The sequence below is a fragment of the Ranitomeya imitator genome, chromosome 5 (genome assembly GCF_032444005.1).
Source record: "Ranitomeya imitator isolate aRanImi1 chromosome 5, aRanImi1.pri, whole genome shotgun sequence".
NCBI classification, from domain to species: domain Eukaryota; kingdom Metazoa; phylum Chordata; class Amphibia; order Anura; family Dendrobatidae; genus Ranitomeya; species Ranitomeya imitator.
This window is the reverse complement of record NC_091286.1, coordinates 710987067-711014605: the sequence shown is the minus strand read 5'-3', so window position 1 is coordinate 711014605 and position 27539 is coordinate 710987067. Positions and strand designations below refer to the sequence as shown.

The following is a 27539-nucleotide window of genomic DNA, read 5'->3' as shown; positions in this document are numbered from 1 at the left end:
CTCTCCGCTCAGCAGATAAGAATAGAAATATAGAAGAGTTTACCTCTCCGCTCAGCAGATAATAATAGAAATATAGAAGAGTTTACCTCTCCGCTCAGCAGATAATAATAGAAATATAGAAGAGTTTACCTCTCCGCTCAGCGGATAATAATAGAAATATAGAAGAGTTTACCTCTCCACTCAGCAGATAATAATAGAAATATAGAAGAGTTTACCTCTCCGCTCAGCAGATAATAGAAATATAGAAGAGTTTACCTCTCCGCTCAGCAGATAATAATAGAAATATAGAAGAGTTTACCTCTCCGCTCAGCAGATAATAATAGAAATATAGAAGAGTTTACCTCTCCACTCAGCAGATAATAGAAATATAGAAGAGTTTACCTCTCCACTCAGCAGATGATAGAAATATAGAAGAGTTTACCTCTCCGCTCAGCGGATAATAATAGAAATATAGAAGAGTTTACCTCTCCACTCAGCAGATAATAATAGAAATATAGAAGAGTTTACCTCTCCGCTCAGCAGATAATAGAAATATAGAAGAGTTTACCTCTCCGCTCAGCAGATAATAATAGAAATATAGAAGAGTTTACCTCTCCGCTCAGCAGATAATAATAGAAATATAGAAGAGTTTACCTCTCCGCTCAGCAGATAATAGAAATATAGAAGAGTTTACCTCTCCGCTCAGCAGATAATAATAGAAATATAGAAGAGTTTACCTCTCCGCTCAGCAGATAATAATAGAAATATAGAAGAGTTTACCTCTCCGCTCAGCAGATAATAGAAATATAGAAGAGTTTACCTCTCCGCTCAGCAGATAATAATAGAAATATAGAAGAGTTTACCTCTCCACTCAGCAGATAATAATAGAAATATAGAAGAGTTTACCTCTCCGCTCAGCAGATAATAGAAATATAGAAGAGTTTACCTCTCCGCTCAGCAGATAATAATAGAAATATAGAAGAGTTTACCTCTCCGCTCAGCAGATAATAGAAATATAGAAGAGTTTACCTCTCCGCTCAGCAGATAATAGAAATATAGAAGAGTTTACCTCTCCGCTCAGCAGATAATAATAGAAATATAGAAGAGTTTACCTCTCCACTCAGCAGATAATAATAGAAATATAGAAGAGTTTACCTCTCCGCTCAGCAGATGATAGAAATATAGAAGAGTTTACCTCTCCACTCAGCAGATAATAGAAATATAGAAGAGTTTACCTCTCCGCTCAGCAGATAATAATAGAAATATAGAAGAGTTTACCTCTCCGCTCAGCAGATAATGATAGAAATATAGAAGAGTTTACCTCTCCACTCAGCAGATAATAGAAATATAGAAGAGTTTACCTCTCCACTCAGCAGATAATAATAGAAATATAGAAGAGTTTACCTCTCCACTCAGCAGATAATAGAAATATAGAAGAGTTTACCTCTCCACTCAGCAGATAATAATAGAAATATAGAAGAGTTTACCTCTCCACTCAGCAGATAATAATAGATATATAGAAGAGTTTACCTCTCCACTCAGCAGATAATAATAGAAATATAGAAGAGTTTACCTCTCCACTCAGCAGATAATAATAGAAATATAGAAGAGTTTACCTCTACACTCAGCAGATAATAATAGAAATATAGAAGAGTTTACCTCTACACTCAGCAGATAATAATAGAAATATAGAAGAGTTTACCTCTCCACTCAGCAGATAATAATAGAAATATAGAAGAGTTTACCTCTCCACTCAGCAGATAATAATAGAAATATAGAAGAGTTTACCTCTCCGCTCAGCAGATAATAATAGAAATATAGAAGAGTTTACCTCTCCGCTCAGCAGATAATAGAAATATAGAAGAGTTTACCTCTCCACTCAGCAGATAATAGAAATATAGAAGAGTTTACCTCTCCACTCAGCAGATAATAGAAATATAGAAGAGTTTACCTCTCCACTCAGCAGATAATAATAGAAATATAGAAGAGTTTACCTCTCCGCTCAGCAGATAATAATAGAAATATAGAAGACTTTACCTCTCCACTCAGCAGATAATAATAGAAATATAGAAGAGTTTACCTCTCCACTCAGCAGATAATGATAGAAATATAGAAGAGTTTACCTCTCCACTCAGCAGATAATAGAAATATAGAAGAGTTTACCTCTCCACTCAGCAGATAATAGAAATATAGAAGAGTTTACCTCTCCACTCAGCAGATAATGATAGAAATATAGAAGAGTTTACCTCTCCGCTCAGCAGATAATAATAGAAATATAGAAGAGTTTACCTCTCCGCTCAGCAGATAATAATAGAAATATAGAAGAGTTTACCTCTCCGCTCAGCAAATAGTAGAAATATAGAAGAGTTTACCTCTCCGCTCAGCAAATAGTAGAAATATAGAAGAGTTTACCTCTCCGCTCAGCAGATAATAATAGAAATATAGAAGAGTTTACCTCTCCGCTCAGCATATAATAGAAATATAGAAGAGTTTACCTCTCCGCTCAGCATATAATAGAAATATAGAAGAGTTTACCTCTCCACTCAGCAGATAATAGAAATATAGAAGAGTTTACCTCTCCACTCAGCAGATAATAGAAATGTAGAAGAGTTTACCTCTCCACTGAGCAGATAATAATAGAAATATAGAAGAGTTTACTTCTCCACTCAGCAGATAATAGAAATATAGAAGAGTTTACCTCTCCGCTCAGCATATAATAGAAATATAGAAGAGTTTACCTCTCCACTCAGCAGATAATAGAAATATAGAAGAGTTTACCTCTCCACTCAGCAGATAATAATAGAAATATAGAAGAGTTTACCTCTCCACTCAGCAGATTATAGAAATATAGAAGAGTTTACCTCTCCACTCAGCAGATAATAATAGAAATATAGAAGAGTTTACCTCTCCACTCAGCAGATAATAGAAATATAGAAGAGTTTACCTCTCCACTCAGCAGATAATAATAGAAATATAGAAGAGTTTACCTCTCCGCTCAGCAGATAATAGAAATATAGAAGAGTTTACCTCTCCGCTCAGCAGATGATAGAAATATAGAAGAGTTTACCTCTCCACTCAGCAGATAATAGAAATATAGAAGAGTTTACCTCTCCGCTCAGCAGATAATAATAGAAATATAGAAGAGTTTACCTCTCCACTCAGCAGATAATGATAGAAATATAGAAGAGTTTACCTCTCCACTCAGCAGATAATAGAAATATAGAAGAGTTTACCTCTCCACTCAGCAGATAATAGAAATATAGAAGAGTTTACCTCTCCGCTCAGCAGATAATAATAGAAATATAGAAGAGTTTACCTCTCCGCTCAGCAGATAATAATAGAAATATAGAAGAGTTTACCTATCCGCTCAGCAGATAATAGAAATATAGAAGAGTTTACCTCTCCACTCAGCAGATAATAGAAATATAGAAGAGTTTACCTCTCCACTCAGCAGATAATAATAGAAATATAGAAGAGTTTACCTCTCCGCTCAGCAGATAATAGAAATATAGAAGAGTTTACCTCTCCGCTCAGCAGATAATAATAGAAATATAGAAGAGTTTACCTCTCCGCTCAGCAGATAATAGAAATATAGAAGAGTTTACCTCTCCACTCAGCAGATAATAATAGAAATATAGAAGAGTTTACCTCTCCACTCAGCAGATAATAATAGAAATATAGAAGAGTTTACCTCTCCGCTCAGCAGATAATAGAAATATAGAAGAGTTTACCTCTCCGCTCAGCAGATAATAATAGAAATATAGAAGAGTTTACCTCTCCGCTCAGCAGATAATAATAGAAATATAGAAGAGTTTACCTATCCGCTCAGCAGATAATAGAAATATAGAAGAGTTTACCTCTCCACTCAGCAGATAATAGAAATATAGAAGAGTTTACCTCTCCACTCAGCAGATAATAATAGAAATATAGAAGAGTTTACCTCTCCACTCAGCAGATAATAATAGATATATAGAAGAGTTTACCTCTCCGCTCAGCAGATAATAGATATATAGAAGAGTTTACCTCTCCGCTCAGCAGATAATAGAAATATAGAAGAGTTTACCTCTCCGCTCAGCAGATAATAATAGAAATATAGAAGAGTTTACCTCTCCGCTCAGCAGATAATAGAAATATAGAAGAGTTTACCTCTCCACTCAGCAGATAATAATAGAAATATAGAAGAGTTTACCTCTCCACTCAGCAGATAATAATAGAAATATAGAAGAGTTTACCTCTCCGCTCAGCAGATAATAATAGAAATATAGAAGAGTTTACCTCTACACTCAGCAGATAATAATAGAAATATAGAAGAGTTTACCTCTCCACTCAGCAGATAATAATAGAAATATAGAAGAGTTTACCTCTCCACTCAGCAGATAATAGAAATATAGAAGAGTTTACCTCTCCACTCAGCAGATAATAATAGAAATATAGAAGAGTTTACCTCTCCACTCAGCAGATAATAGAAATATAGAAGAGTTTACCTCTCCGCTCAGCAGATAATAATAGAAATATAGAAGAGTTTACCTCTCCACTCAGCAGATAATAGAAATATAGAAGAGTTTACCTCTCCACTCAGCAGATAATAGAAATATAGAAGAGTTTACCTCTCCACTCAGCAGATAATAATAGAAATATAGAAGAGTTTACCTCTCCACTCAGCAGATAATAATAGAAATATAGAAGAGTTTACCTCTCCGCTCAGCAGATAATAATAGAAATATAGAAGAGTTTACCTCTCCGCTCAGCAGATAATAATAGAAATATAGAAGAGTTTACCTCTCCACTCAGCAGATAATAGAAATATAGAAGAGTTTACCTCTCCACTCAGCAGATAATAATAGAAATATAGAAGAGTTTACCTCTCCACTCAGCAGATAATAGAAATATAGAAGAGTTTACCTCTCCACTCAGCAGATAATAGAAATATAGAAGAGTTTACCTCTCCACTCAGCAGATAATAATAGAAATATAGAAGAGTTTACCTCTCCACTCAGCAGATAATAATAGAAATATAGAAGAGTTTACCTCTCCACTCAGCAGATAATAATAGAAATATAGAAGAGTTTACCTCTCCACTCAGCAGATAATAATAGAAATATAGAAGAGTTTACCTCTCCACTCAGCAGATAATAATAGAAATATAGAAGAGTTTACCTCTCCACTCAGCAGATAATAGAAATATAGAAGAGTTTACCTCTCCACTCAGCAGATAATAGAAATATAGAAGAGTTTACCTCTCCACTCAGCAGATAATAATAGAAATATAGAAGAGTTTACCTCTCCACTCAGCAGATAATAATAGAAATATAGAAGAGTTTACCTCTCCGCTCAGCAGATAATAATAGAAATATAGAAGAGTTTACCTCTCCGCTCAGCATATAATAGAAATATAGAAGAGTTTACCTCTCCACTCAGCAGATAATAATAGAAATATAGAAGAGTTTACCTCTCCGCTCAGCAGATAATAATAGAAATATAGAAGAGTTTACCTCTCCACTCAGCAGATAATAGAAATATAGAAGAGTTTACCTCTCCACTCAGCAGATAATAATAGAAATATAGAAGAGTTTACCTCTCCACTCAGCAGATAATAATAGAAATATAGAAGAGTTTACCTCTCCACTCAGCAGATAATAATAGAAATATAGAAGAGTTTACCTCTCCGCTCAGCAGATAATAATAGAAATATAGAAGAGTTTACCTCTCCGCTCAGCAGATAATAATAGAAATATAGAAGAGTTTACCTCTCCGCTCAGCAGATAATAATAGAAATATAGAAGAGTTTACCTCTCCGCTCAGCAGATAATAATAGAAATATAGAAGAGTTTACCTCTCCACTCAGCAGATAATAATAGAAATATAGAAGAGTTTACCTCTCCACTCAGCAGATAATAATAGAAATATAGAAGAGTTTACCTCTCCGCTCAGCAGATAATAATAGAAATATAGAAGAGTTTACCTCTCCACTCAGCAGATAATAATAGAAATATAGAAGAGTTTACCTCTCCGCTCAGCAGATAATAATAGAAATATAGAAGAGTTTACCTCTCCACTCAGCAGATAATAGAAATATAGAAGAGTTTACCTCTCCGCTCAGCATATAATAGAAATATAGAAGAGTTTACCTCTCCACTCAGCAGATAATAGAAATATAGAAGAGTTTACCTCTCCACTCAGCAGATAATAGAAATGTAGAAGAGTTTACCTCTCCACTCAGCAGATAATAATAGAAATATAGAAGAGTTTACCTCTCCACTCAGCAGATAATAATAGAAATATAGAAGAGTTTACCTCTCCACTCAGCAGATAATAATAGAAATATAGAAGAGTTTACCTCTCCGCTCAGCAGATAATAGAAATATAGAAGAGTTTACCTCTCCACTCAGCAGATAATAGAAATATAGAAGAGTTTACCTCTCCACTCAGCAGAAAATAGAAATATAGAAGAGTTTACCTCTCCACTCAGCAGATAATAATAGAAATATAGAAGAGTTTACCTCTCCACTCAGCAGATAATAATAGAAATATAGAAGAGTTTACCTCTCCACTCAGCAGATAATAGAAATATAGAAGAGTTTACCTCTCCACTCAGCAGATAATAATAGAAATATAGAAGAGTTTACCTCTCCACTCAGCAGATAATAATAGAAATATAGAAGAGTTTACCTCTCCGCTCAGCAGATAATAGAAATATAGAAGAGTTTACCTCTCCACTCAGCAGATAATAGAAATATAGAAGAGTTTACCTCTCCACTCAGCAGAAAATAGAAATATAGAAGAGTTTACCTCTCCGCTCAGAAGATAATAATAGAAATATAGAATAGTTTACCTCTCCACTCAGCAGATAATAGATATATAGAAGAGTTTACCTCTCCACTCAGCAGATAATAATAGAAATATAGAAGAGTTTACCTCTCCACTCAGCAGATAATAATAGAAATATAGAAGAGTTTACCTCTCCGCTCAGCAGATAATAGAAATATAGAAGAGTTTACCTCTCCACTCAGCAGATAATAGAAATATAGAAGAGTTTACCTCTCCACTCAGCAGAAAATAGAAATATAGAAGAGTTTACCTCTCCACTCAGCAGATAATAATAGAAATATAGAAGAGTTTACCTCTCCACTCAGCAGATAATAGAAATATAGAAGAGTTTACCTCTCCACTCAGCAGATAATAGAAATATAGAAGAGTTTACCTCTCCACTCAGCAGATAATAATAGAAATATAGAAGAGTTTACCTCTCCGCTCAGAAGATAATAATAGAAATATAGAATAGTTTACCTCTCCACTCAGCAGATAATAGAAATATAGAAGAGTTTACCTCTCCACTCAGCAGATAATAATAGAAATATAGAAGAGTTTACCTCTCCACTCAGCAGATAATGATAGATATATAGAAGAGTTTACCTCTCCACTCAGCAGATAATAGAAATATAGAAGAGTTTACCTCTCCACTCAGCAGATAATAGAAATATAGAAGAGTTTACCTCTCCACTCAGCAGATAATAGAAATATAGAAGAGTTTACCTCTCCGCTCAGCAGATAATAATAGAAATATAGAAGAGTTTACCTCTCCGCTCAGAAGATAATAATAGAAATATAGAATAGTTTACCTCTCCACTCAGCAGATAATAGATATATAGAAGAGTTTACCTCTCCACTCAGCAGATAATAATAGAAATATAGAAGAGTTTACCTCTCCACTCAGCAGATAATGATAGATATATAGAAGAGTTTACCTCTCCACTCAGCAGATAATAATAGAAATATAGAAGAGTTTACCTCTCCACTCAGCAGATAATAATAGAAATATGGAAGAGTTTACCTCTCCACTCAGCAGATAATAATAGAAATATAGAAGAGTTTACCTCTCCACTCAGCAGATAATAATAGAAATATAGAAGAGTTTACCTCTCCGCTCAGCAGATAATAGAAATATAGAAGAGTTTACCTCTCCACTCAGCAGATAATAGAAATATAGAAGAGTTTACCTCTCCACTCAGCAGATAATAATAGAAATATAGAAGAGTTTACCTCTCCACTCAGCAGATAATAATAGAAATATAGAAGAGTTTACCTCTCCGCTCAGCAGATAATAATAGAAATATAGAAGAGTTTACCTCTCCGCTCAGCATATAATAGAAATATAGAAGAGTTTACCTCTCCACTCAGCAGATAATAATAGAAATATAGAAGAGTTTACCTCTCCGCTCAGCAGATAATAATAGAAATATAGAAGAGTTTACCTCTCCACTCAGCAGATAATAATAGAAATATAGAAGAGTTTACCTCTCCACTCAGCAGATAATAATAGAAATATAGAAGAGTTTACCTCTCCGCTCAGCATATAATAGAAATATAGAAGAGTTTACCTCTCCACTCAGCAGATAATAGAAATATAGAAGAGTTTACCTCTCCACTCAGCAGATAATAGAAATGTAGAAGAGTTTACCTCTCCACTCAGCAGATAATAATAGAAATATAGAAGAGTTTACCTCTCCACTCAGCAGATAATAATAGAAATATAGAAGAGTTTACCTCTCCACTCAGCAGATAATAATAGAAATATAGAAGAGTTTACCTCTCCGCTCAGCAGATAATAGAAATATAGAAGAGTTTACCTCTCCACTCAGCAGATAATAATAGAAATATAGAAGAGTTTACCTCTCCACTCAGCAGATAATAGAAATATAGAAGAGTTTACCTCTCCACTCAGCAGATAATAGAGATATAGAAGAGTTTACCTCTCCGCTCAGCAGATAATAATAGAAATATAGAATAGTTTACCTCTCCACTCAGCAGATAATAGATATATAGAAGAGTTTACCTCTCCACTCAGCAGATAATAATAGAAATATAGAAGAGTTTACCTCTCCACTCAGCAGATAATGATAGATATATAGAAGAGTTTACCTCTCCACTCAGCAGATAATAATAGAAATATAGAAGAGTTTACCTCTCCACTCAGCAGATAATAGAAATATAGAAGAGTTTACCTCTCCACTCAGCAGATAATAGAAATATAGAAGAGTTTACCTCTCCACTCTGCAGATAATAGAAATATAGAAGAGTTTACCTATCCACTCAGCAGATAATAATAGAGATATAGAAGAGTTTACCTCTCCACTCAGCAGATAATAATAGATATATAGAAGAGTTTACCTCTCCACTCAGCAGATAATAATAGAAATATAGAAGACTTTACCTCTCCGCTCAGCAGATAATAATAGAAATATAGAAGAGTTTACCTCTCCGCTCAGCAGATAATAATAGAAATATAGAAGAGTTTACCTCTCCACTCAGCAGATAATAATAGAAATATAGAAGAGTTTACCTCTCCACTCAGCAGATAATAGAAATATAGAAGAGTTTACCTCTCCGCTCAGCAGGGAGATGATCTCTAAGGTGAAGTCTATGATTCTTCTGGAAATGTTGTTCTCGTCTTCGTCCATGTCTGGTTCGTCATTCGGGGATAAATCTTGGTGGTGTGAATGGATCTGGTTCTTCGGTGTCTTTATGACAGGAGGCTGTAAATCATACAAGGGCATCATCGTCACATACAGATCTGATCTCATTGCACAGTGACATTTACAGATTATTAATAGGTATTTTACACCTGTCCATCAGGTGAGACTTTCCACCTGTGAGGACCGGGCTTGTGCTTTCCACCATCCTATAAAGACATCTGAAGCCTGGGTTCCTTATGGCCTTCATGAATATAGGGGGTCCGTGTAGAAGTTTAGGGGTCTCTAATATGATGGCACATAGCAGAATCCGTACCTGTAGAACTAGTAAAGTCTCTCCCTGTATCTGTGCGGCTCCATCACATCCCTCAGTCTTTGCCTCTAGAGAACCTGTCCACTTGGAGAACGCTATTTCTACCATTTCAGGAGTGATCTGTGGGTGAATAAGGTGACGTTGCTGCTCGGTTGTTTTACTGAAAGGAAATGAACTTATTTCTTCCCCTGAGATTTCCAGCCCTCAGTCCCAGGTACGTGCACGGAGCGGCTTCACTCACCGCTCACTATACCGAGCACTGGCTGGAAACATGTCCGGCACACAGCCGGCTCTATACCGCGTCTGTACAGACACCACAAGTCACTGAACCTATAGAGATGATGTGGACGGACTGAGCGACCTGGTCAGAGACATTGTCCTTCAGCCATTTCTGGAGCTCGTTGGGGTGACACAGTCTCTCCAGCACCAGAGGCTCAGATGGGATTAGATGCCAGAACATCCGTCCTCCAATCGTTTACATTAGATGCTATGATCATCATATCAGCTCATCCGATTCCTGGGAAATATGTCACCTCATGTCCCAAATCACCCAGGTGCTGCCAGTGTCTATAGTAACAGAAAGGAATATCCATCGCACACTCAAATTCGATATATTCAAGATACTTTATTTTTTGGCACACATCAAAGAAGCATGAACCAGTTGAAAACAGAATAGCGACAAAATTAAGGCGCTTTGACCCGTCATGGGTCTTTATCACAAGGCTGCCGTATATCTTAATTACTGAAATGTAGAACATGAAGGCATGAGCTTGTTATACAGGGATAATTTGGAAGATTCCATCTATCTGGGGAATAGTAGAGGATAACGCAGGCACATCCCTTGGGACTGCATGGACTGTGATTCTTCAGCTCCTGCGCCTGCCTCCGGTTTGTGATTCCAAGGCCCTCCACCTGCCTCCAGTCTGTGGTCTTCAGGCACTCCATCTAATACCAGTCTATTATTCCCAGCCCCTCCACCTGCCTCCAGTCTGTGGTCTCCAGGCACTCCATCTAATACCAGTCTATTATTCCCGGCCCCTCCACCTGCCTCCAGTCTGTGGTCTTCAGGCACTCCATCTAATACCAGTCTATTATTCCCGGCCCCTCCAACTGCCTCCAGTCTGTGGTCTCCAGGCACTCCATCTAATACCAGTCTATTATTCCCGGCCCCTCCACCTGCCTCCAGTCTGTGGTCTTCAGGCACTCCATCTAATACCAGTCTATTATTCCCGGCCCCTCCACCTGCCTCCAGTCTGTGGTCTTCAGGCACTCCATCTAATACCAGTCTATTATTCCCGGCCCCTCCACCTGCCTCCAGTCTGTGGTCTTCAGGCACTCCATCTAATACCAGTCTATTATTCCCGGCCCCTCCACCTGCCTCCAGTCTGTGGTCTTCAGGCACTCCATCTAATACCAGTCTATTATTCCCGGCCCCTCCAACTGCCTCCAGTCTGTGGTCTCCAGGCACTCCATCTAATACCAGTCTATTATTCCCGGCCCCTCCACCTGCCTCCAGTCTGTGGTCTTCAGGCACTCCATCTAATACCAGTCTATTATTCCCGGCCCCTCCACCTGCCTCCAGTCTGTGGTCTCCAGGCACTCCATCTAATACCAGTCTATTATTCCCGGCCCCTCCACCTGCCTCCAGTCTGTGGTCTCCAGGCACTCCATCTAATACCAGTCTATTATTCCCGGCCCCTCCACCTGCCTCCAGTCTGTGGTCTCCAGGCACCCCACCTAATACCAGTCTATTATTCCCGGCCCCTCCACCTGCCTCCAGTCTGTGGTCTTCAGGCACTCCATCTAATACCAGTCTATTATTCCCGGCCCCTCCACCTGCCTCCAGTCTGTGGTCTCCAGGCACTCCATCTAATACCAGTCTATTATTCCCGGCCCCTCCACCTGCCTCCAGTCTGTGGTCTTCAGGCACTCCATCTAATACCAGTCTATTATTCCCGGCCCCTCCACCTGCCTCCAGTCTGTGGTCTTCAGGCACTCCATCTAATACCAGTCTATTATTCCCGGCCCCTCCACCTGCCTCCAGTCTGTGGTCTCCAGGCACCCCACCTAATACCAGTCTATTATTCCCGGCCCCTCCACCTGCCTCCAGTCTGTGGTCTTCAGGCACTCCACCTAATACCAGTCTATTATTCCCGGCCCCTCCACCTGCCTCCAGTCTGTGGTCTTCAGGCACTCCATCTAATACCAGTCTATTATTCCCGGCCCCTCCACCTGCCTCCAGTCTGTGGTCTTCAGGCACTCCATCTAATACCAGTCTATTATTCCCGGCCCCTCCACCTGCCTCCAGTCTGTGGTCTTCAGGCACTCCATCTAATACCAGTCTATTATACCAGGCCCCTCCACCTGCCTCCAGTCTGTGGTCTCCAGGCACTCCATCTAATACCAGTCTATTATTCCCGGCCCCTCCACCTGCCTCCGGTCTGTGGTCTTCAGGCACTCCATCTAATACCAGTCTATTATTCCCGGCCCCTCCACCTGCCTCCAGTCTGTGGTCTCCAGGCACCCCACCTAATACCAGTCTATTATTCCCGGCCCCTCCACCTGCCTCCAGTCTGTGGTCTTCAGGCACTCCACCTAATACCAGTCTATTATTCCCGGCCCCTCCACCTGCCTCCAGTCTGTGGTCTTCAGGCACTCCATCTAATACCAGTCTATTATTCCCGGCCCCTCCACCTGCCTCCAGTCTGTGGTCTTCAGGCACTCCATCTAATACCAGTCTATTATTCCCGGCCCCTCCACTTGCCTCCAGTCTGTGGTCTTCAGGCACTCCATCTAATACCAGTCTATTATTCCCGGCCCCTCCACCTGCCTCCAGTCTGTGGTCTTCAGGCACTCCATCTAATACCAGTCTATTATTCCCGGCCCCTCCACCTGCCTCCAGTCTGTGGTCTTCAGGCACTCCATCTAATACCAGTCTATTATTCCCGGCCCCTCCACCTGCCTCCAGTCTGTGGTCTTCAGGCACTCCATCTAATACCAGTCTATTATTCCCGGCCCCTCCACCTGCCTCCAGTCTGTGGTCTTCAGGCACTCCATCTAATACCAGTCTATTATACCAGGCCCCTCCACCTGCCTCCAGTCTGTGGTCTCCAGGCACTCCATCTAATACCAGTCTATTATTCCCAGCCCCTCCACCTGCCTCCGGTCTGTGGTCTTCAGGCACTCCATCTAATACCAGTCTATTATTCCCGGCCCCTCCACCTGCCTCCAGTCTGTGGTCTCCAGGCACCCCACCTAATACCAGTCTATTATTCCCGGCCCCTCCACCTGCCTCCAGTCTGTGGTCTTCAGGCACTCCATCTAATACCAGTCTATTATTCCCGGCCCCTCCACCTGCCTCCAGTCTGTGGTCTTCAGGCACTCCATCTAATACCAGTCTATTATTCCCGGCCCCTCCACCTGCCTCCAGTCTGTGGTCTCCAGGCACTCCATCTAATACCAGTCTATTATTCCCGGCCCCTCCACCTGCCTCCAGTCTGTGGTCTTCAGGCACTCCATCTAATACCAGTCTATTATTCCCGGCCCCTCCAGTCTGTGGTCTCCAGGCACTCCATCTAATACCAGTCTATTATTTCCGGCCCCTCCACCTGCCTCCAGTCTGTGGTCTTCAGGCACTCCATCTAATACCAGTCTATTATTCCCGGCCCCTCCACCTGCCTCCAGTCTGTGGTCTCCAGGCACTCCACCTAATACCAGTCTATTATTCCCGGCCCCTCCACCTGCCTCCAGTCTGTGGTCTCCAGGCACTCCATCTAATACCAGTCTATTATTCCCGGCCCCTCCACCTGCCTCCAGTCTGTGGTCTTCAGGCACTCCATCTAATACCAGTCTATTATTCCCGGCCCCTCCACCTGCCTCCAGTCTGTGGTCTCCAGGCACTCCATCTAATACCAGTCTATTATTCCCGGCCCCTCCACCTGCCTCCAGTCTGTGGTCTCCAGGCACTCCATCTAATACCAGTCTATTATTCCCGGCCCCTCCACCTGCCTCCAGTCTGTGGTCTTCAGGCACTCCATCTAATACCAGTCTATTATTCCCAGCCCCTCCACCTGCCTCCAGTCTGTGGTCTTCAGGCACTCCATCTAATACCAGTCTATTATTCCCGGCCCCTCCACCTGCCTCCAGTCTGTGGTCTTCAGGCACTCCATCTAATACCAGTCTATTATTCCCGGCCCCTCCACTTGCCTCCGGTCTGTGGTCTTCAGGCACTCCATCTAATACCAGTCTATTATTCCCGGCCCCTCCACTTGCCTCCGGTCTGTGGTCTTCAGGCACTCCATCTAATACCAGTCTATTATTCCCGGCCCCTCCACCTGCCTCCAGTCTGCGGTCTTCAGGCACTCCATCTAATACCAGTCTATTATTCCCGGCCCCTCCACCTGCCTCCAGTCTGTGGTCTTCAGGCACTCCATCTAATGCCAGTCTATTATTCCCGGCCCCTCCACCTGCCTCCAGTCTGTGGTCTTCAGGCACTCCATCTAATACCAGTCTATTATTCCCGGCCCCTCCACCTGCCTCCAGTCTGTGGTCTCCAGGCACTCCATCTAATACCAGTCTATTATTCCCGGCCCCTCCACCTGCCTCCAGTCTGTGGTCTTCAGGCACTCCATCTAATACCAGTCTATTATTCCCGGCCCCTCCACTTGCCTCCAGTCTGTGGTCTTCAGGCACTCCATCTAATACCAGTCTATTATTCCCGGCCCCTCCACTTGCCTCCGGTCTGTGGTCTTCAGGCACTCCATCTAATACCAGTCTATTATTCCCGGCCCCTCCACCTGCCTCCAGTCTGTGGTCTTCAGGCACTCCATCTAATACCAGTCTATTATTCCCGGCCCCTCCACCTGCCTCCAGTCTGTGGTCTTCAGGCACTCCATCTAACACCAGTCTATTATTCCCGGCCCCTCCACCTGCCTCCAGTCTGTGGTCTTCAGGCACTCCATCTAACACCAGTCTATTATTCCCGGCCCCTCCACCTGCCTCCAGTCTGTGGTCTTCAGGCACTTCATCTAACACCAGTCTATTATTCCCGGCCCCTCCACCTGCCTCCAGTCTGTGGTCTTCAGGCACTCCATCTAATACCAGTCTATTATTCCCGGCCCCTCCACCTGCCTCCGGTCTGTGATCTTCGGCCCATCCAGCCTGCCTCCTAGCTGTGATCTTCGGCCCCTCCAGCCTGCCTCCGGTCTGTGATCTTCGGCCTCTCCAGCCTGCCTCCGGTCTGTGATCTTCGGCCTCTCCAGCCTGCCTCCGGTCTGTGATCTTCGGCCTCTCCAGCCCGCCTCCGGTCTGTGATCTTCGGCCTCTCCAGCCTGCCTCCGGTCTGTGATCTTCGGCCTCTCCAGCCTGCCTCTGGTCTGTGATCTTCGGCCTCTCCAGCCTGCCTCCGGTCTGTGATCTTCGGCCTCTCCAGCCTGCCTCTGGTCTGTGATCGTCGGCCTCTCCAGCCTGCCTCTAATCTGTGATCTTCGGCCTCTCCAGCCTGCCTCCTGTCTATGATCTTCGGCCCCTCCAGCCTGCCTCCGGTCTGTGATCTTCGGCCCCTCCAGCCTGCCTCCTGTCTGTGATCTTCGGCCCCTCCAGCCTGCCTCCGATCTGTGATCTTCGGCCCCTTCCGCCTGCCTCCGGTCTGTGATCGTCGGCCCTTCCGCCTGCCTCTGGTCTGTGATCTTCGGCCCCTCCAGCCTGCCTCTGGTCTGTGATCTTCGGCCCCTCCAGCCTGCCTCCGGTCTGTGATCTTCGGCCCTTCCGTCTCCCTCCAGGCTGTGATCTTCGGCCCCTTCAGCTTTCCTCCGGTCTGTGAATGACCGGTCACTGATGACAGGAGAGGCAGGCTTTCTTCACCAAAGGTATCAATGTAATCAGTATTACAGCGTCATCACAGCCAGGTCTGTACTGTGCATCACAATATCCTGCTGACAGAATCTTTCGTGTATTTCATATGCAAATTGTCTCTTCAGAGAGGAAGAGGACTAGAACTCTAGTGCCAGCTATTGGAAGTAGCAATCTTAACAGTCAATGTCGACTCTTTAACGAGCCTTGTCACATGACTCAGGATAATAGCCAAACCAGAATCTCAATTTGCAGACACTGTGTTTCGGGGTACTGCCCCTCAGTGCAAAGCGGAGATCTGGTTTGGCTGATTGAGAGGCGTCTGACCGGGATCCAAGAAGTATCATTTCTCCTTGCGGAGAGTGACATGTTAACCATGTCGAGGTGAGGAGACTTAAAGCCGCAATGCTCCTCTGGGAAATATGCAAACTGTCTCTTCAGAGAGTGTATTTCATGTGAAAGGCATCTGATTGACTGGAGTCGGCCAATCACTGTGGGCCCGATGCTTTCACCCGGATGAGGAATAAGGCTTCTTTTACACTTGCCGTGACTTTACAGCCCGTTTTTGGTCTGATAACAGACCAGAGGCAGGCGGAAAGCCTGAAGATCACAGACCAGAGGCAGACTGGAGGAGCCTTGTTTTAGCGGTGCACAGTGTTGACCGTATTTGCGGATTGACGTTTTTTTTTCCCTTACTATTCTAAACCAGAAAAACGTCGATCCGCAAGATTTTTGCGGCTGGTTTTTAAGGCAGACCGTGAAATTTACGGCAAAACGGCCAGCAAAAAAGGGCCGCAAAAATGATGGCAAGTGTAAAAGTAGCCTAAATGTGCCGTTCTTCTGTGGATCAGGCCACGTGCTGGACTATCTGTGGTCATGTTTTGTTCAGAATCATGTGTTTTCTTGGTAAGGGGCATAGATGTGTTAGATTAATGCTCCAGTATACAGCACACCTCTGCTTATGTATGGCGTCTCCAAGTAAAACTGTAGGAGAGATCAGAGCAAAATAGGGTCTTACCCGAGAAATAAAGTGAGCTTAAGGCTACTTTTACACTATTATATATATATATATATATATATATGTGTGTGTAGGGACATCTGTCTAGGGTTATATGTGTGACTAGTGATAATGTAGCATCTGTCCTGAAGGCCAGTGGCACCTGGGTGTACGTCCTTGGGACTAGTAGAACTTCTGTCTCCAGATCTCACCAGGGGGTCTAGCTAGAGCCAAGAACAAAGGAACACTTGACACCTTGGAGGTCTTGGAGGGGAGATGCTAAATTGTGGCCTGAGGGAAGGTATCCCTGGGAACCATTTCACACGTGTCCCAGAGGAAAATAATATATATTCATTAGTAGCGCGGCCGTGGCCCAATCAAACAGACCACAATTATTATATTAACCTGGGAGGCCTGTCTAGAAACCTGATCTCAGACCAAAGTTATATATTTAGCCTGCAGACAGAGAATTGTGTTCACATGATGAGGGCAGCCTGAAAAGCTGATGTGTTCCACAACTACATTCATCCCCCCTCAGGGAGCAGAAAGCAGACTACAAGTTAGATGATTTCTTTAAGTTTTCTCCTGTTTATTTGATACTGTTTTGCATAATTTGTATGTCTTTTTATTATATTTTTATACCATTTTCTTATTGTAAGCATTGAACCTTTTTCTATTAAAGAATAAACCTTTAATAAGTTGAACCTTGAATGTTCTAAAGAATCCATAGCCTAGAGGTGTGTGAGCCTTATGAGTGATAAACATATTTTTATTAGTTATTTCTGGGACTCATCATGTATTCTATGAGTGGTGGCAGCGCGTATGAGCGAGTGTTTACAGCATAGGACAGAGGTTGAATGCTGGACTGAGAGTGGGGAGATAGATTAACCCTTGCAGGCACAACCCAAAGTCACGTGTGAGAGCAGGCACGTGACGAATAAGTGACACCACGGAGAAGGGATCCGTGACAATTAAAACCACAATTAAAAGTCACGGTGCACTGCAAAAACAACCTTCCGTTGTTTTTGTGGCCCCATTGATTTACTTTTTTTTTTTTTATTTAAATAGATTTTTATTAACAATATAAAGAAGAACATCAGAATGCCATTTACATTGCAATATATCACATACACATTTTCTTATTTAATAAATCCCAACATTACCCCAACTACCCCCCTCCCCCCTAAGACAGCTCAATCCCAATCTTCACCCCACTGAGGCCTTCTCTGCCTCGTGTAATTTATCCTTATCCAGGTCTTAAGAAACTCGACGTCTATACTCCTCAATCCAATTCAAGCCAAGGAGACCACATCTTATTAAACATTTCTATTTTCCCCCTTTTTTTGTACACCCCCTTTTCCAATTTTAGACCATGTTGAACATATTGGAGAAATTCCCTTCTCGCAGGTGGTTCCGCATTTATCCAATTTCGTGCTATTACTTTCCTGGCCATGTATAGTAGCCTAGCGATTGCAATCTTCCAAGTATTGTCAACTCCAATTTCTTCCACATATCCAAGCACGCATACTATCGGGTCTCTAAGAACTCTGCACTTATACGCTGCTTCAACTCGGCTCAAAACCACCACCCAAAAAGCAGCCAGTCTCGGACAAGTCCACATCATGTGAAATATTCCTGCATTCTCACTCGCACACCTCAGGCACTCAGAATTGGCACGCAATCCCGCTTTGTGTAGCACTTTCGGAGATTTATATACTCTATGCAGAATACATAGCTGCGAGAGCCTGTATGGTTCACTCAAGGATAGTCGCGGAACCCACTCCATCACCGATTCCCAGGTTTCATTCTCCATCGGCCCCACGTCCCTCTCCCACTTAGCTCTCGCCTTTATAGGGAAATCTAGCAAAAACGTGTGCATAAGGTCCTTATACAGAGTGGAAATAACTCCCCTTGTAGTCCCATCACCACACACATACTCCAACACTATATCATCTTGAATCCTGATATCAACCTTTTTATTCTGAGCTCTAAAGGCATGTCTCATCTGCGCATACTGATATTCCCCTGTGGATCGCAGACCAAATTCTACCTACAATTGGGAAAAGGACTTCAATGCCTGCTGCTGGATTATCTGGTGAACAAAGCAAATTCCCTTAGTCTGCCATTCCATCAGTCCCCCCAAGGCCTCAAATTCCTTTAAATTGTTGTTAGACCATATCGGTGTGAATCTAGTCAGCCCTGTAACCCCGCGAATCTGCCTTAGTCTATTCCATAACTTGCGAATCAGGAACAGGGTTGGGTATACTCTCGTGAAAGCGCCCAAGGAGCCATCCTCCAAACACCTGACCACCGGTCGTCGGTCCGTCACCTCTTCCATTAGATATTGTACTGCACTGGATGACGCCCCTCGCGCCCAGCCCTTGAAATGCTGGCTCTGGGCCGCAAGGAAGTATATTTCCGGGTTGGGCAAAGCCAATCCACCATCTTCCTTGGGTCGCTGAAGCGTCTCCAGGCTAATACGTGGATATTGTCTTCCCCATATCAAACTTCTAAAGAGGGCATTAATCTGCCTGAACTTCCCCCGAGGAATCCAAATTGGTGCGTTATGTAGAACATATAGAATTTTTGGCATCAGGACCATTTTAATAAGGTTTACCCTACCGACGACCGATAGATGTAGTTTATTCCAGGCATCTACCTTCGCCTTGAGTACCCCCATAACAGGAGTCAAATTCCTTTGCAGGAACTCCGCAATTGGCACCGAAATCCATATTCCAAGGTATTTAAATTGGGAAACCACCTTTAGCCTCTCATCCCCAACATCCTCACTCACATTCTCTCCAACGTCATCCACCCTAAAAAGAACCGACTTATCCCAATTAATTGTTAGTCCCGACACAGTACCAAATCTCTCAACAATTTCAATGGTCCCTCTTAGTGAATCGTCTGGATCCGCCAGGAACAGCAAAACATCATCCGCGTATAACGCTATTTTTCCCTCTACTTTCCCATACCTAAACCCAGGGACCCTATCAGACTGCCGAATCTTAGCAGCAAGAGGTTCTACAGCTAAAGCAAACAGGAGGGGTGAGAGCGGGCATCCCTGCCTAGTACCCCTAGCCAGCCCTATAGGTCGAGATAGCTCCCAGTTTACTCTAATTCTAGCCGACGGTAATGAATACAACAGCTGTATCCAGGCCACAAACTGCGGACCAAACCCCATACATTCCAGCACCTGCCAGAGGTATCCCCATTCAACACTGTCAAACGCCTTGTGTGCATCTAGCGATACAATCACTCTTCGACCACAGTTGTCAGACTCTACCTGCAAATTTACATATAATCTCCGCAAATTGATCGCCGTTGATCTATCAGGCATAAAGCCAGATTGGTCCGAGTGCACCAGACTCGCAATAACACTAGAGAGGCGGAGAGCCAACACTTTGGCCAGAAGCTTGACATCAATAGTTAGTAAAGAAATTGGGCGGTATGACTCCGGTTTCCCCAAGTCCTTATCCTTCTTTGGAATAACCACTATTATGGCCTCTCTCATAGAGGCTGGCAAGCACCCACAGGACCTAGCTTCCTCCAGTACCATTTTTAATCTAGGAATCAGCACTTCTGCCAAACCTTTATAGATCTCAGCGGGTAGCCCATCGACCCTAGGCGCCTTCCCATTAGTCATAGACATCAATGCCCGACTCAATTCCTCCTCAGTGATAGGGGCCTCAAGGCTCTCCCTATCTGCCTCATTCAGTCTCGGCAGATCCAGACCCTCCAAGAAAGTCAGTGTGTCCTCGACCGATTCACCAACCCGAGAGGAATACAAATCTGCATAGAAGTCTGCGAAGGCTCTCAAGATTTCAGGCGTTTCCGTTATTCTACCTCCACTTGCAGATTCCAAAGAGTTTATATATGAAGACCCTCTCTGAGCAGCAGCCACCACCGACAGCATATGTCCCACTGTTTCTCCCTCCTGATAAAACAATACCCTTTGGAAATCCCGTTTCCTCTCAGCTTTGCCTAACAGAATTTTTTCTAAATGATTTTGTGCGTTTTTCATCCTTCTCTCTGCCTCAGGGGTTCCCAGTGTGGCCATCCCGTCTTCTGCTTCCTTCAACTCCTCAATTGCCGCTTTTTCTGCCTCCCTCGTCCTCCGCTTACACCTACTAATGTCCCTAAACAGTAGTCCCCTCAGATACGCCTTCATTGCATCCCAGATTGTAAGAGCATCAGTACTTCCATCATTTAAGAGAAAGAATTCCGCTACCTCCCGTCCTATACTTTCCAACTCAATACTCTGTAACCAATTGGGATGAATCTTCCATTCTCTCCCACTTGTCGACCATGCCCCCTCCAATCTAACCTCTACTTCAATTGGACTATGGTCCGACAAGGCCCTTGGCAGATATCTCACCTCCCCAACCAATGTGTCTAAGATCCTGTTACCCAGAGCCATATCAATCCTAGAGAGCGTGGCATGCGCCGGTGAATAACATGAGTACCCTCTCTCCCCAATATGTCTAACCCTCCAAAGATCAATCAAACCTATCTCCTGTATATAGGTGCCAAATGTTGTGATGTGCCCCTCCGACCTGTTCTGGGTGTTTTTATTTTTGTCCCAATATTCATCACAGATGTTATTTAGATCCCCGATAATTATTAACGGTGTCGGTCCCCATCTTTCCACACGCTCCATTACTTCTCTAATTTTCCTGCTAGAGTAGGGAGGCGGAATATACATCGCAGCAACACACAACATCACTCCATACAATATACACCGTATTAGTACATACTGCCCATCCACGTCCACATATACCTTCACCTCCTCATACTGAACTCCCGCTGGAACACACAACATCACTCCATACAATATACACCGTATTAGTACATACTGCCCATCCACGTCCACATATACCTTCACCTCCTCATACTGAACTCCCGCTGGAACACACAACATCACTCCATACAGTATACACCGTATTAGTACATACTGCCCATCCACATCCACACAAACCTTCACCTCCTCATACTGAACTCCCGCTGGAACACACAACATCACTCCATACAATATACACCGTATTAGTACGTACTGCCCATCCACATCCACACATACCTTCACCTCCTCATACTGAACTCCCGCTGGAACACACAACATCACTCCATACAATATACACTGTATTAGTACATACTGTCCATCCACATCCACACATACCTTCACCTCCTCATACTGAACTCCCGCTGGAACACACAACATCACTCCATACAGTATACACCGTATTAGTACATACTGCCCATCCACATCCACACAAACCTTCACCTCCTCATACTGAACTCCCGCTGGAACACACAACATCACTCCATACAATATACACCGTATTAGTACGTACTGTCCCTCCACGTCCACATATACCTTCACCTCCTCATACTGAACTCCCGCTGGAACACACAACATCACTCCATACAGTATACACCGTATTAGTACGTACTGCCCATCCACATCCACATATACCTTCACCTCCTCATACTGAACTCCCGCTGGAACACACAACATCACTCCATACAGTATACACCGTATTAGTACGTACTGCCCATCCACATCCACATATACCTTCACCTCCTCATACTGAACTCCTGCTGGAACACACAACATCACTCCATACAATATACACCGTATTAGTACGTACTGCCCATCCACATCCACACATACCTTCACCTCCTCATACTGAACTCCCGCTGGAACCAAGATTGAGACTCCTCTGGCATATGTGGAGAAGGTAGAGTGATATCCCTTCTGGATCCACCGTCTATTCAGAACATCCACCTTCTCCCTTACCAAATGTGTCTCCAGCAAGCATATCATTGAGGCCCGTTGGTCTCTTGCATATTGCAAACACGCGGCCCGTCTGGATTTCTCCCCTAGGCCTCTCACATTCCAGCTCAAAATCTTAAAACGGGTCCCCATCACTTGGCTCATCTTCACTATAAGTATCATCAATTTTGAGCTCAGGCTGTCTAACTACCCTCCCCCCCCCCCCCTCCCAACTCCCCCTCCCACCCTTCCCCCCTCACATCTAACCATTCCACCTCTTTCCAAGAGTGGGGCATCATCGCCCATAGCGAACACTCCGTTTGGCATTACCTTCCCAACCCTCCTCCCACCACTGTACATAACAGGATTTCAGACATTTTGAAAAATAACGTATCTCAACAGATTTTAAACATAGAATTATTTACACACGCAAGAAACCTACATACACTTAAAATATGTCGCATACCCTTCCTCCCTCTTTCCCAGCAGCCATTACATCATCCCATTAACTTTAACTGAATACAATCCAGCTCCCTTCTTCACCACCCGTACCCCTTGGTTTGTCAATCACATGACTCTATGCCCCCTGACAAATAAGTAACCAAGATCAGACTCTTCCCACAGTTTCAGTCTCCTTTTCCTTTCAGCTTTTTAGCATTAATATCGATCCACTGGGTAGCTTCCTCCGGCTTCTGAAAAAAATGAATTTTATCAAACGCCACCACCCTCAGTCTTGCTGGGAACATCATGGAATACTGCACACCCAATTCCCTCAGCCGTCTCTTGATACCCGTGAACATCATCCGTTGTTTCTGCACCAGAGTAGAATAGTCGGGGTAGATAGCAATCTTCTGGCCTTCAACTGTCAGATCCGTCATGTCTGGCCTTCCTCAGGATAATGTCTCTGTCTCTATAGTTTAGAATTTTGGCGAGCATGGTACGGGGATTCGCTCCAGGGACAGGCGGTTTCGGCGGGACCCTATGCGCTCTTTCTACCGCGAACACTTTTGTTAGCGCCATATCTCCAAATGTCTCTAACAGCCATTTTTCAATATATTCCGTTGGATTCCTCCCTTCAGCTTTTTCAGGGATGCCCACTATGCGAATATTGTTTCTTCTGGACCTGTTCTCAAGGTCCTCATTTTTCGCAGCCAATTCAGCTATTGCTTGAGTGAACTTTTTCTCTGCTTTTTGCAGCTGCACTATATGATCTTCTGCAGTGCTCACTCTCTCCTCTACCTCCCCCACACGTTTGTCAATCTTCTGCAGGGCTGCGTTTATCTGGGCTGTGTCTCCCTTAACCTCCTGTATCTGTATGGTCAGAGACTGTTTACATGAAGAGACTAGCGCAAAAACGTCTCTTAAGGTAGGCTCAGCTTCTGGCGCCATTTCCTCGGGTCCCCCTTCTGCCACCGCCATTTTACTCTCCTTTCTCCCCTTTTGTACCTCATGTTCTCCTGCTGGGCTCTCCTCCTCCTCCTCCTCTTCGGTATCAGCTCCGGCTCCCTCCTCTGCGGCCTCCGCTCTCGCATACTGCTGGAGCTTTGCCGCTACCTCCATGCGCTTTCTACATGCGGCGTTCTCCTTTTCCGCCTTCTCCCTTGTGTCGGCGCCATCTTGGATTGCACCTGCATCCCCGGCTCCTGCGTCCTTCTGCCGTCTCCTTGTCATGTTCGCCGGTTCCAGCGCTACCGCTCAGCGCCACCAGGCTCCACAAGTCTCCCCGCAGCCGGTATGCCCCCACAGGGACCAAACAGCAGCGGCTCTGCAGGATTTTAAGATATACAGCGGCGGGAGCTCACAGCCGCACGTCCGCTCACATGGACTCTCAGGCCACCGTTGCTTTGTATGTTATTATTGTGATGCTTATTTTTTTTAGGTTAAACCGGGTCACTATGCCGGGAGTGGACTGTCATCTCCGTCTTCCGGCTGTCACCCTGTCAGCAGAGCTCCAACATGTCAGTGGCCCCATTGATTTACAATGGGGGCTGTGTCGTTAAGCCGTGAAAAAGATCGAGCAGGCTCAATCTTTTTTCAGGCCATAAATATGGCCCTCACGGCCATATGGAATTATTGCGGCCTGTTTTTGCAGCCCCATAGAAATCTATTACGTATAGGAAATTACAGTAGTGATGGCGGTGTATCCTCGTGTCTGGGAGGACCACGTATAGGACATTACAGCAGTGATGGCGGTGTATCCCCGTGTCTGGGAGGATCACGTATAGGACATTACAGTAGTGATGGCGGTGTATCTCCGTGTCTGGGAGGATCACGTATAGGACATTACAGTAGTGATGGCGGTGTATCCTCGTGTCTGGGAGGACCACGTATAGGACATTACAGTAGTGATGGCGGTGTATCCTCGTGTCTGGGAGGATTACGTATAGGACATTACAGTAGTGATGGCGGTGTATCTCCGTGTCTGGGAGGATCACGTATAGGACATTACAGTAGTGATGGCGGTGTATCCTCGTGTCTGGGAGGATTACGTATAGGACATTACAGTAGTGATGGCGGTGTATCCTCGTGTCTGGGAGGATTACGTATAGGACATTACGGTAGTGATGGCGGTGTATCCCCGTGTCTGGGAGGATTACGTATAGGACATTACAGTAGTGATGGCGGTGTATCCCCGTGTCTGGGAGGACCACGTATAGGACATTACAGTAGTGATGGCGGTGTATCCCCGTGTCTGGGAGGACCACGTATAGGACATTACAGTAGTGATGGCGGTGTATCCTCGTGTCTGGGAGGACCACGCATAGGACATTACAGTAGTGATGGCGGTGTATCTCCGTGTCTGGGAGGATCACGTATAGGACAGTACAGTAGTGATGGCGGTGTATCCTCGTGTCTGGGAGGACCACGTATAGGACATTACAGTAGTGATGGCGGTGTATCCTCGTGTCTGGGAGGATCACGTATAGGACATTACAGTAGTGATGGCGGTGTATCCCCGTGTCTGGGAGGATTACGTATAGGACATTACAGTAGTGATGGCGGTGTATCCTCGTGTCTGGGAGGATTACGTATAGGACATTACAGTAGTGATGGCGGTGTATCCCCGTGTCTGGGAGGACCACGTATAGGACATTACAGTAGTGATGGCGGTGTATCCTCGTGTCTGGGAGGATTACGTATAGGACATTACAGTAGTGATGGCGGTGTATCCCCGTGTCTGGGAGGATTACGTATAGGACATTACAGTAGTGATGGCGGTGTATCCTCGTGTCTGGGAGGATTACGTATAGGACATTACAGTAGTGATGGCGGTGTATCCCCGTGTCTGGGAGGACCACGTATAGGACATTACAGTAGTGATGGCGGTGTATCCCCGTGTCTGGGAGGATTACGTATAGGACATTACAGTAGTGATGGCGGTGTATCCCCGTGTCTGGGAGGATTACGTATAGGACATTACAGTAGTGATGGCGGTGTATCCCCGTGTCTGGGAGGACCACGTATAGGACATTACAGTAGTGATGGCGGTGTATCACCGTGTCTGGGAGGATTACGTATAGGACATTACAGTAGTGATGGCGGTGTATCCTCGTGTCTGGGAGGATTACGTATAGGACATTACAGTAGTGATGGCGGTGTATCCCCGTGTCTGGGAGGACCACGTATAGGACATTACAGTAGTGATGGCGGTGTATCCTCGTGTCTGGGAGGACCACGTATAGGACATTACAGTAGTGATGGCGGTGTATCCCCGTGTCTGGGAGGACCACGTATAGGACATTACAGTAGTGATGGCGGTGTATCCCCGTGTCTGGGAGGATTACGTATAGGACATTACAGTAGTGATGGCGGTGTATCCTCGTGTCTGGGAGGACCACGTATAGGACATTACAGTAGTGATGGCGGTGTATCCTCGTGTCTGGGAGGATTACGTATAGGACATTACAGTAGTGATGGCGGTGTATCCTCGTGTCTGAGAGGATCACGTATAGGACATTACAGTAGTGATGGCGGTGTATCCCCGTGTCTGGGAGGATCACGTATAGGACATTACAGTAGTGATGGCGGTGTATCCTCGTGTCTGGGAGGATCACGTATAGGACATTACAGTAGTGATGGCGGTGTATCCTCGTGTCTGGGAGGACCACGTATAGGACATTACAGTAGTGATGGCGGTGTATCCTTGTGTCTGGGAGGATCACGTATAGGACATTACGGTAGTGATGGCGGTGTATCCTTGTGTCTGGGAGGATCACGTATAGGACATTACGGTAGTGATGGCGGTGTATCTCCGTGTCTGGGAGGATCACGTATAGGACATTACAGTAGTGATGGCGGTGTATCCCCGTGTCTGGGAGGATTACGTATAGGACATTACAGTAGTGATGGCGGTGTATCCCCGTGTCTGGGAGGATTACGTATAGGACATTACAGTAGTGATGGCGGTGTATCCCCGTGTCTGGGAGGATCACGTATAGGACATTACAGTAGTGATGGCGGTGTATCCCCGTGTCTGGGAGGACCACGTATAGGACATTACAGTAGTGATGGCGGTGTATCCTCGTGTCTGGGAGGATTACGTATAGGACATTACAGCAGTGATGGCGGTGTATCCTCGTGTCTGGGAGGATTACGTATAGGACATTACAGTAGTGATGGCGGTGTATCCCCGTGTCTGGGAGGACCACGTATAGGACATTACAGTAGTGATGGCGGTGTATCTCCGTGTCTGGGAGGATCACGTATAGGACATTACAGTAGTGATGGCGGTGTATCCCCGTGTCTGGGAGGATTACGTATAGGACATTACAGTAGTGATGGCGGTGTATCCTCGTGTCTGGGAGGACCACGTATAGGACATTACAGTAGTGATGGCGGTGTATCCTCGTGTCTGGGAGGATTACGTATAGGACATTACAGTAGTGATGGCGGTGTATCCTCGTGTCTGGGAGGACCACGTATAGGACATTACAGTAGTGATGGCGGTGTATCCTCGTGTCTGGGAGGATCACGTATAGGACATTACAGTAGTGATGGCGGTGTATCCTCGTGTCTGGGAGGATCACGTATAGGACATTACAGTAGTGATGGCGGTGTATCTCCGTGTCTGGGAGGATCACGTATAGGACATTACAGTAGTGATGGCGGTGTATCCCCGTGTCTGGGAGGATTACGTATAGGACATTACAGTAGTGA

The 27539-nt window shown here is 44.6% G+C and overlaps 1 protein-coding gene across 1 annotated transcript in view; it reads right to left on the bottom strand.

Moving 5' to 3' along the window:
* LOC138638920 (zinc finger protein 665-like) overlaps positions 1–27539 on the bottom strand; it is a 165218-nt gene that overhangs the window by 124958 nt on the left and 12721 nt on the right. Inside the window, exon 2 of the mRNA XM_069728670.1 lies at positions 9360–9512. Within this exon, the coding sequence (XP_069584771.1) occupies positions 9360–9512 (153 nt within the window). The remainder of the gene's footprint in view (positions 1–9359; positions 9513–27539) is intronic.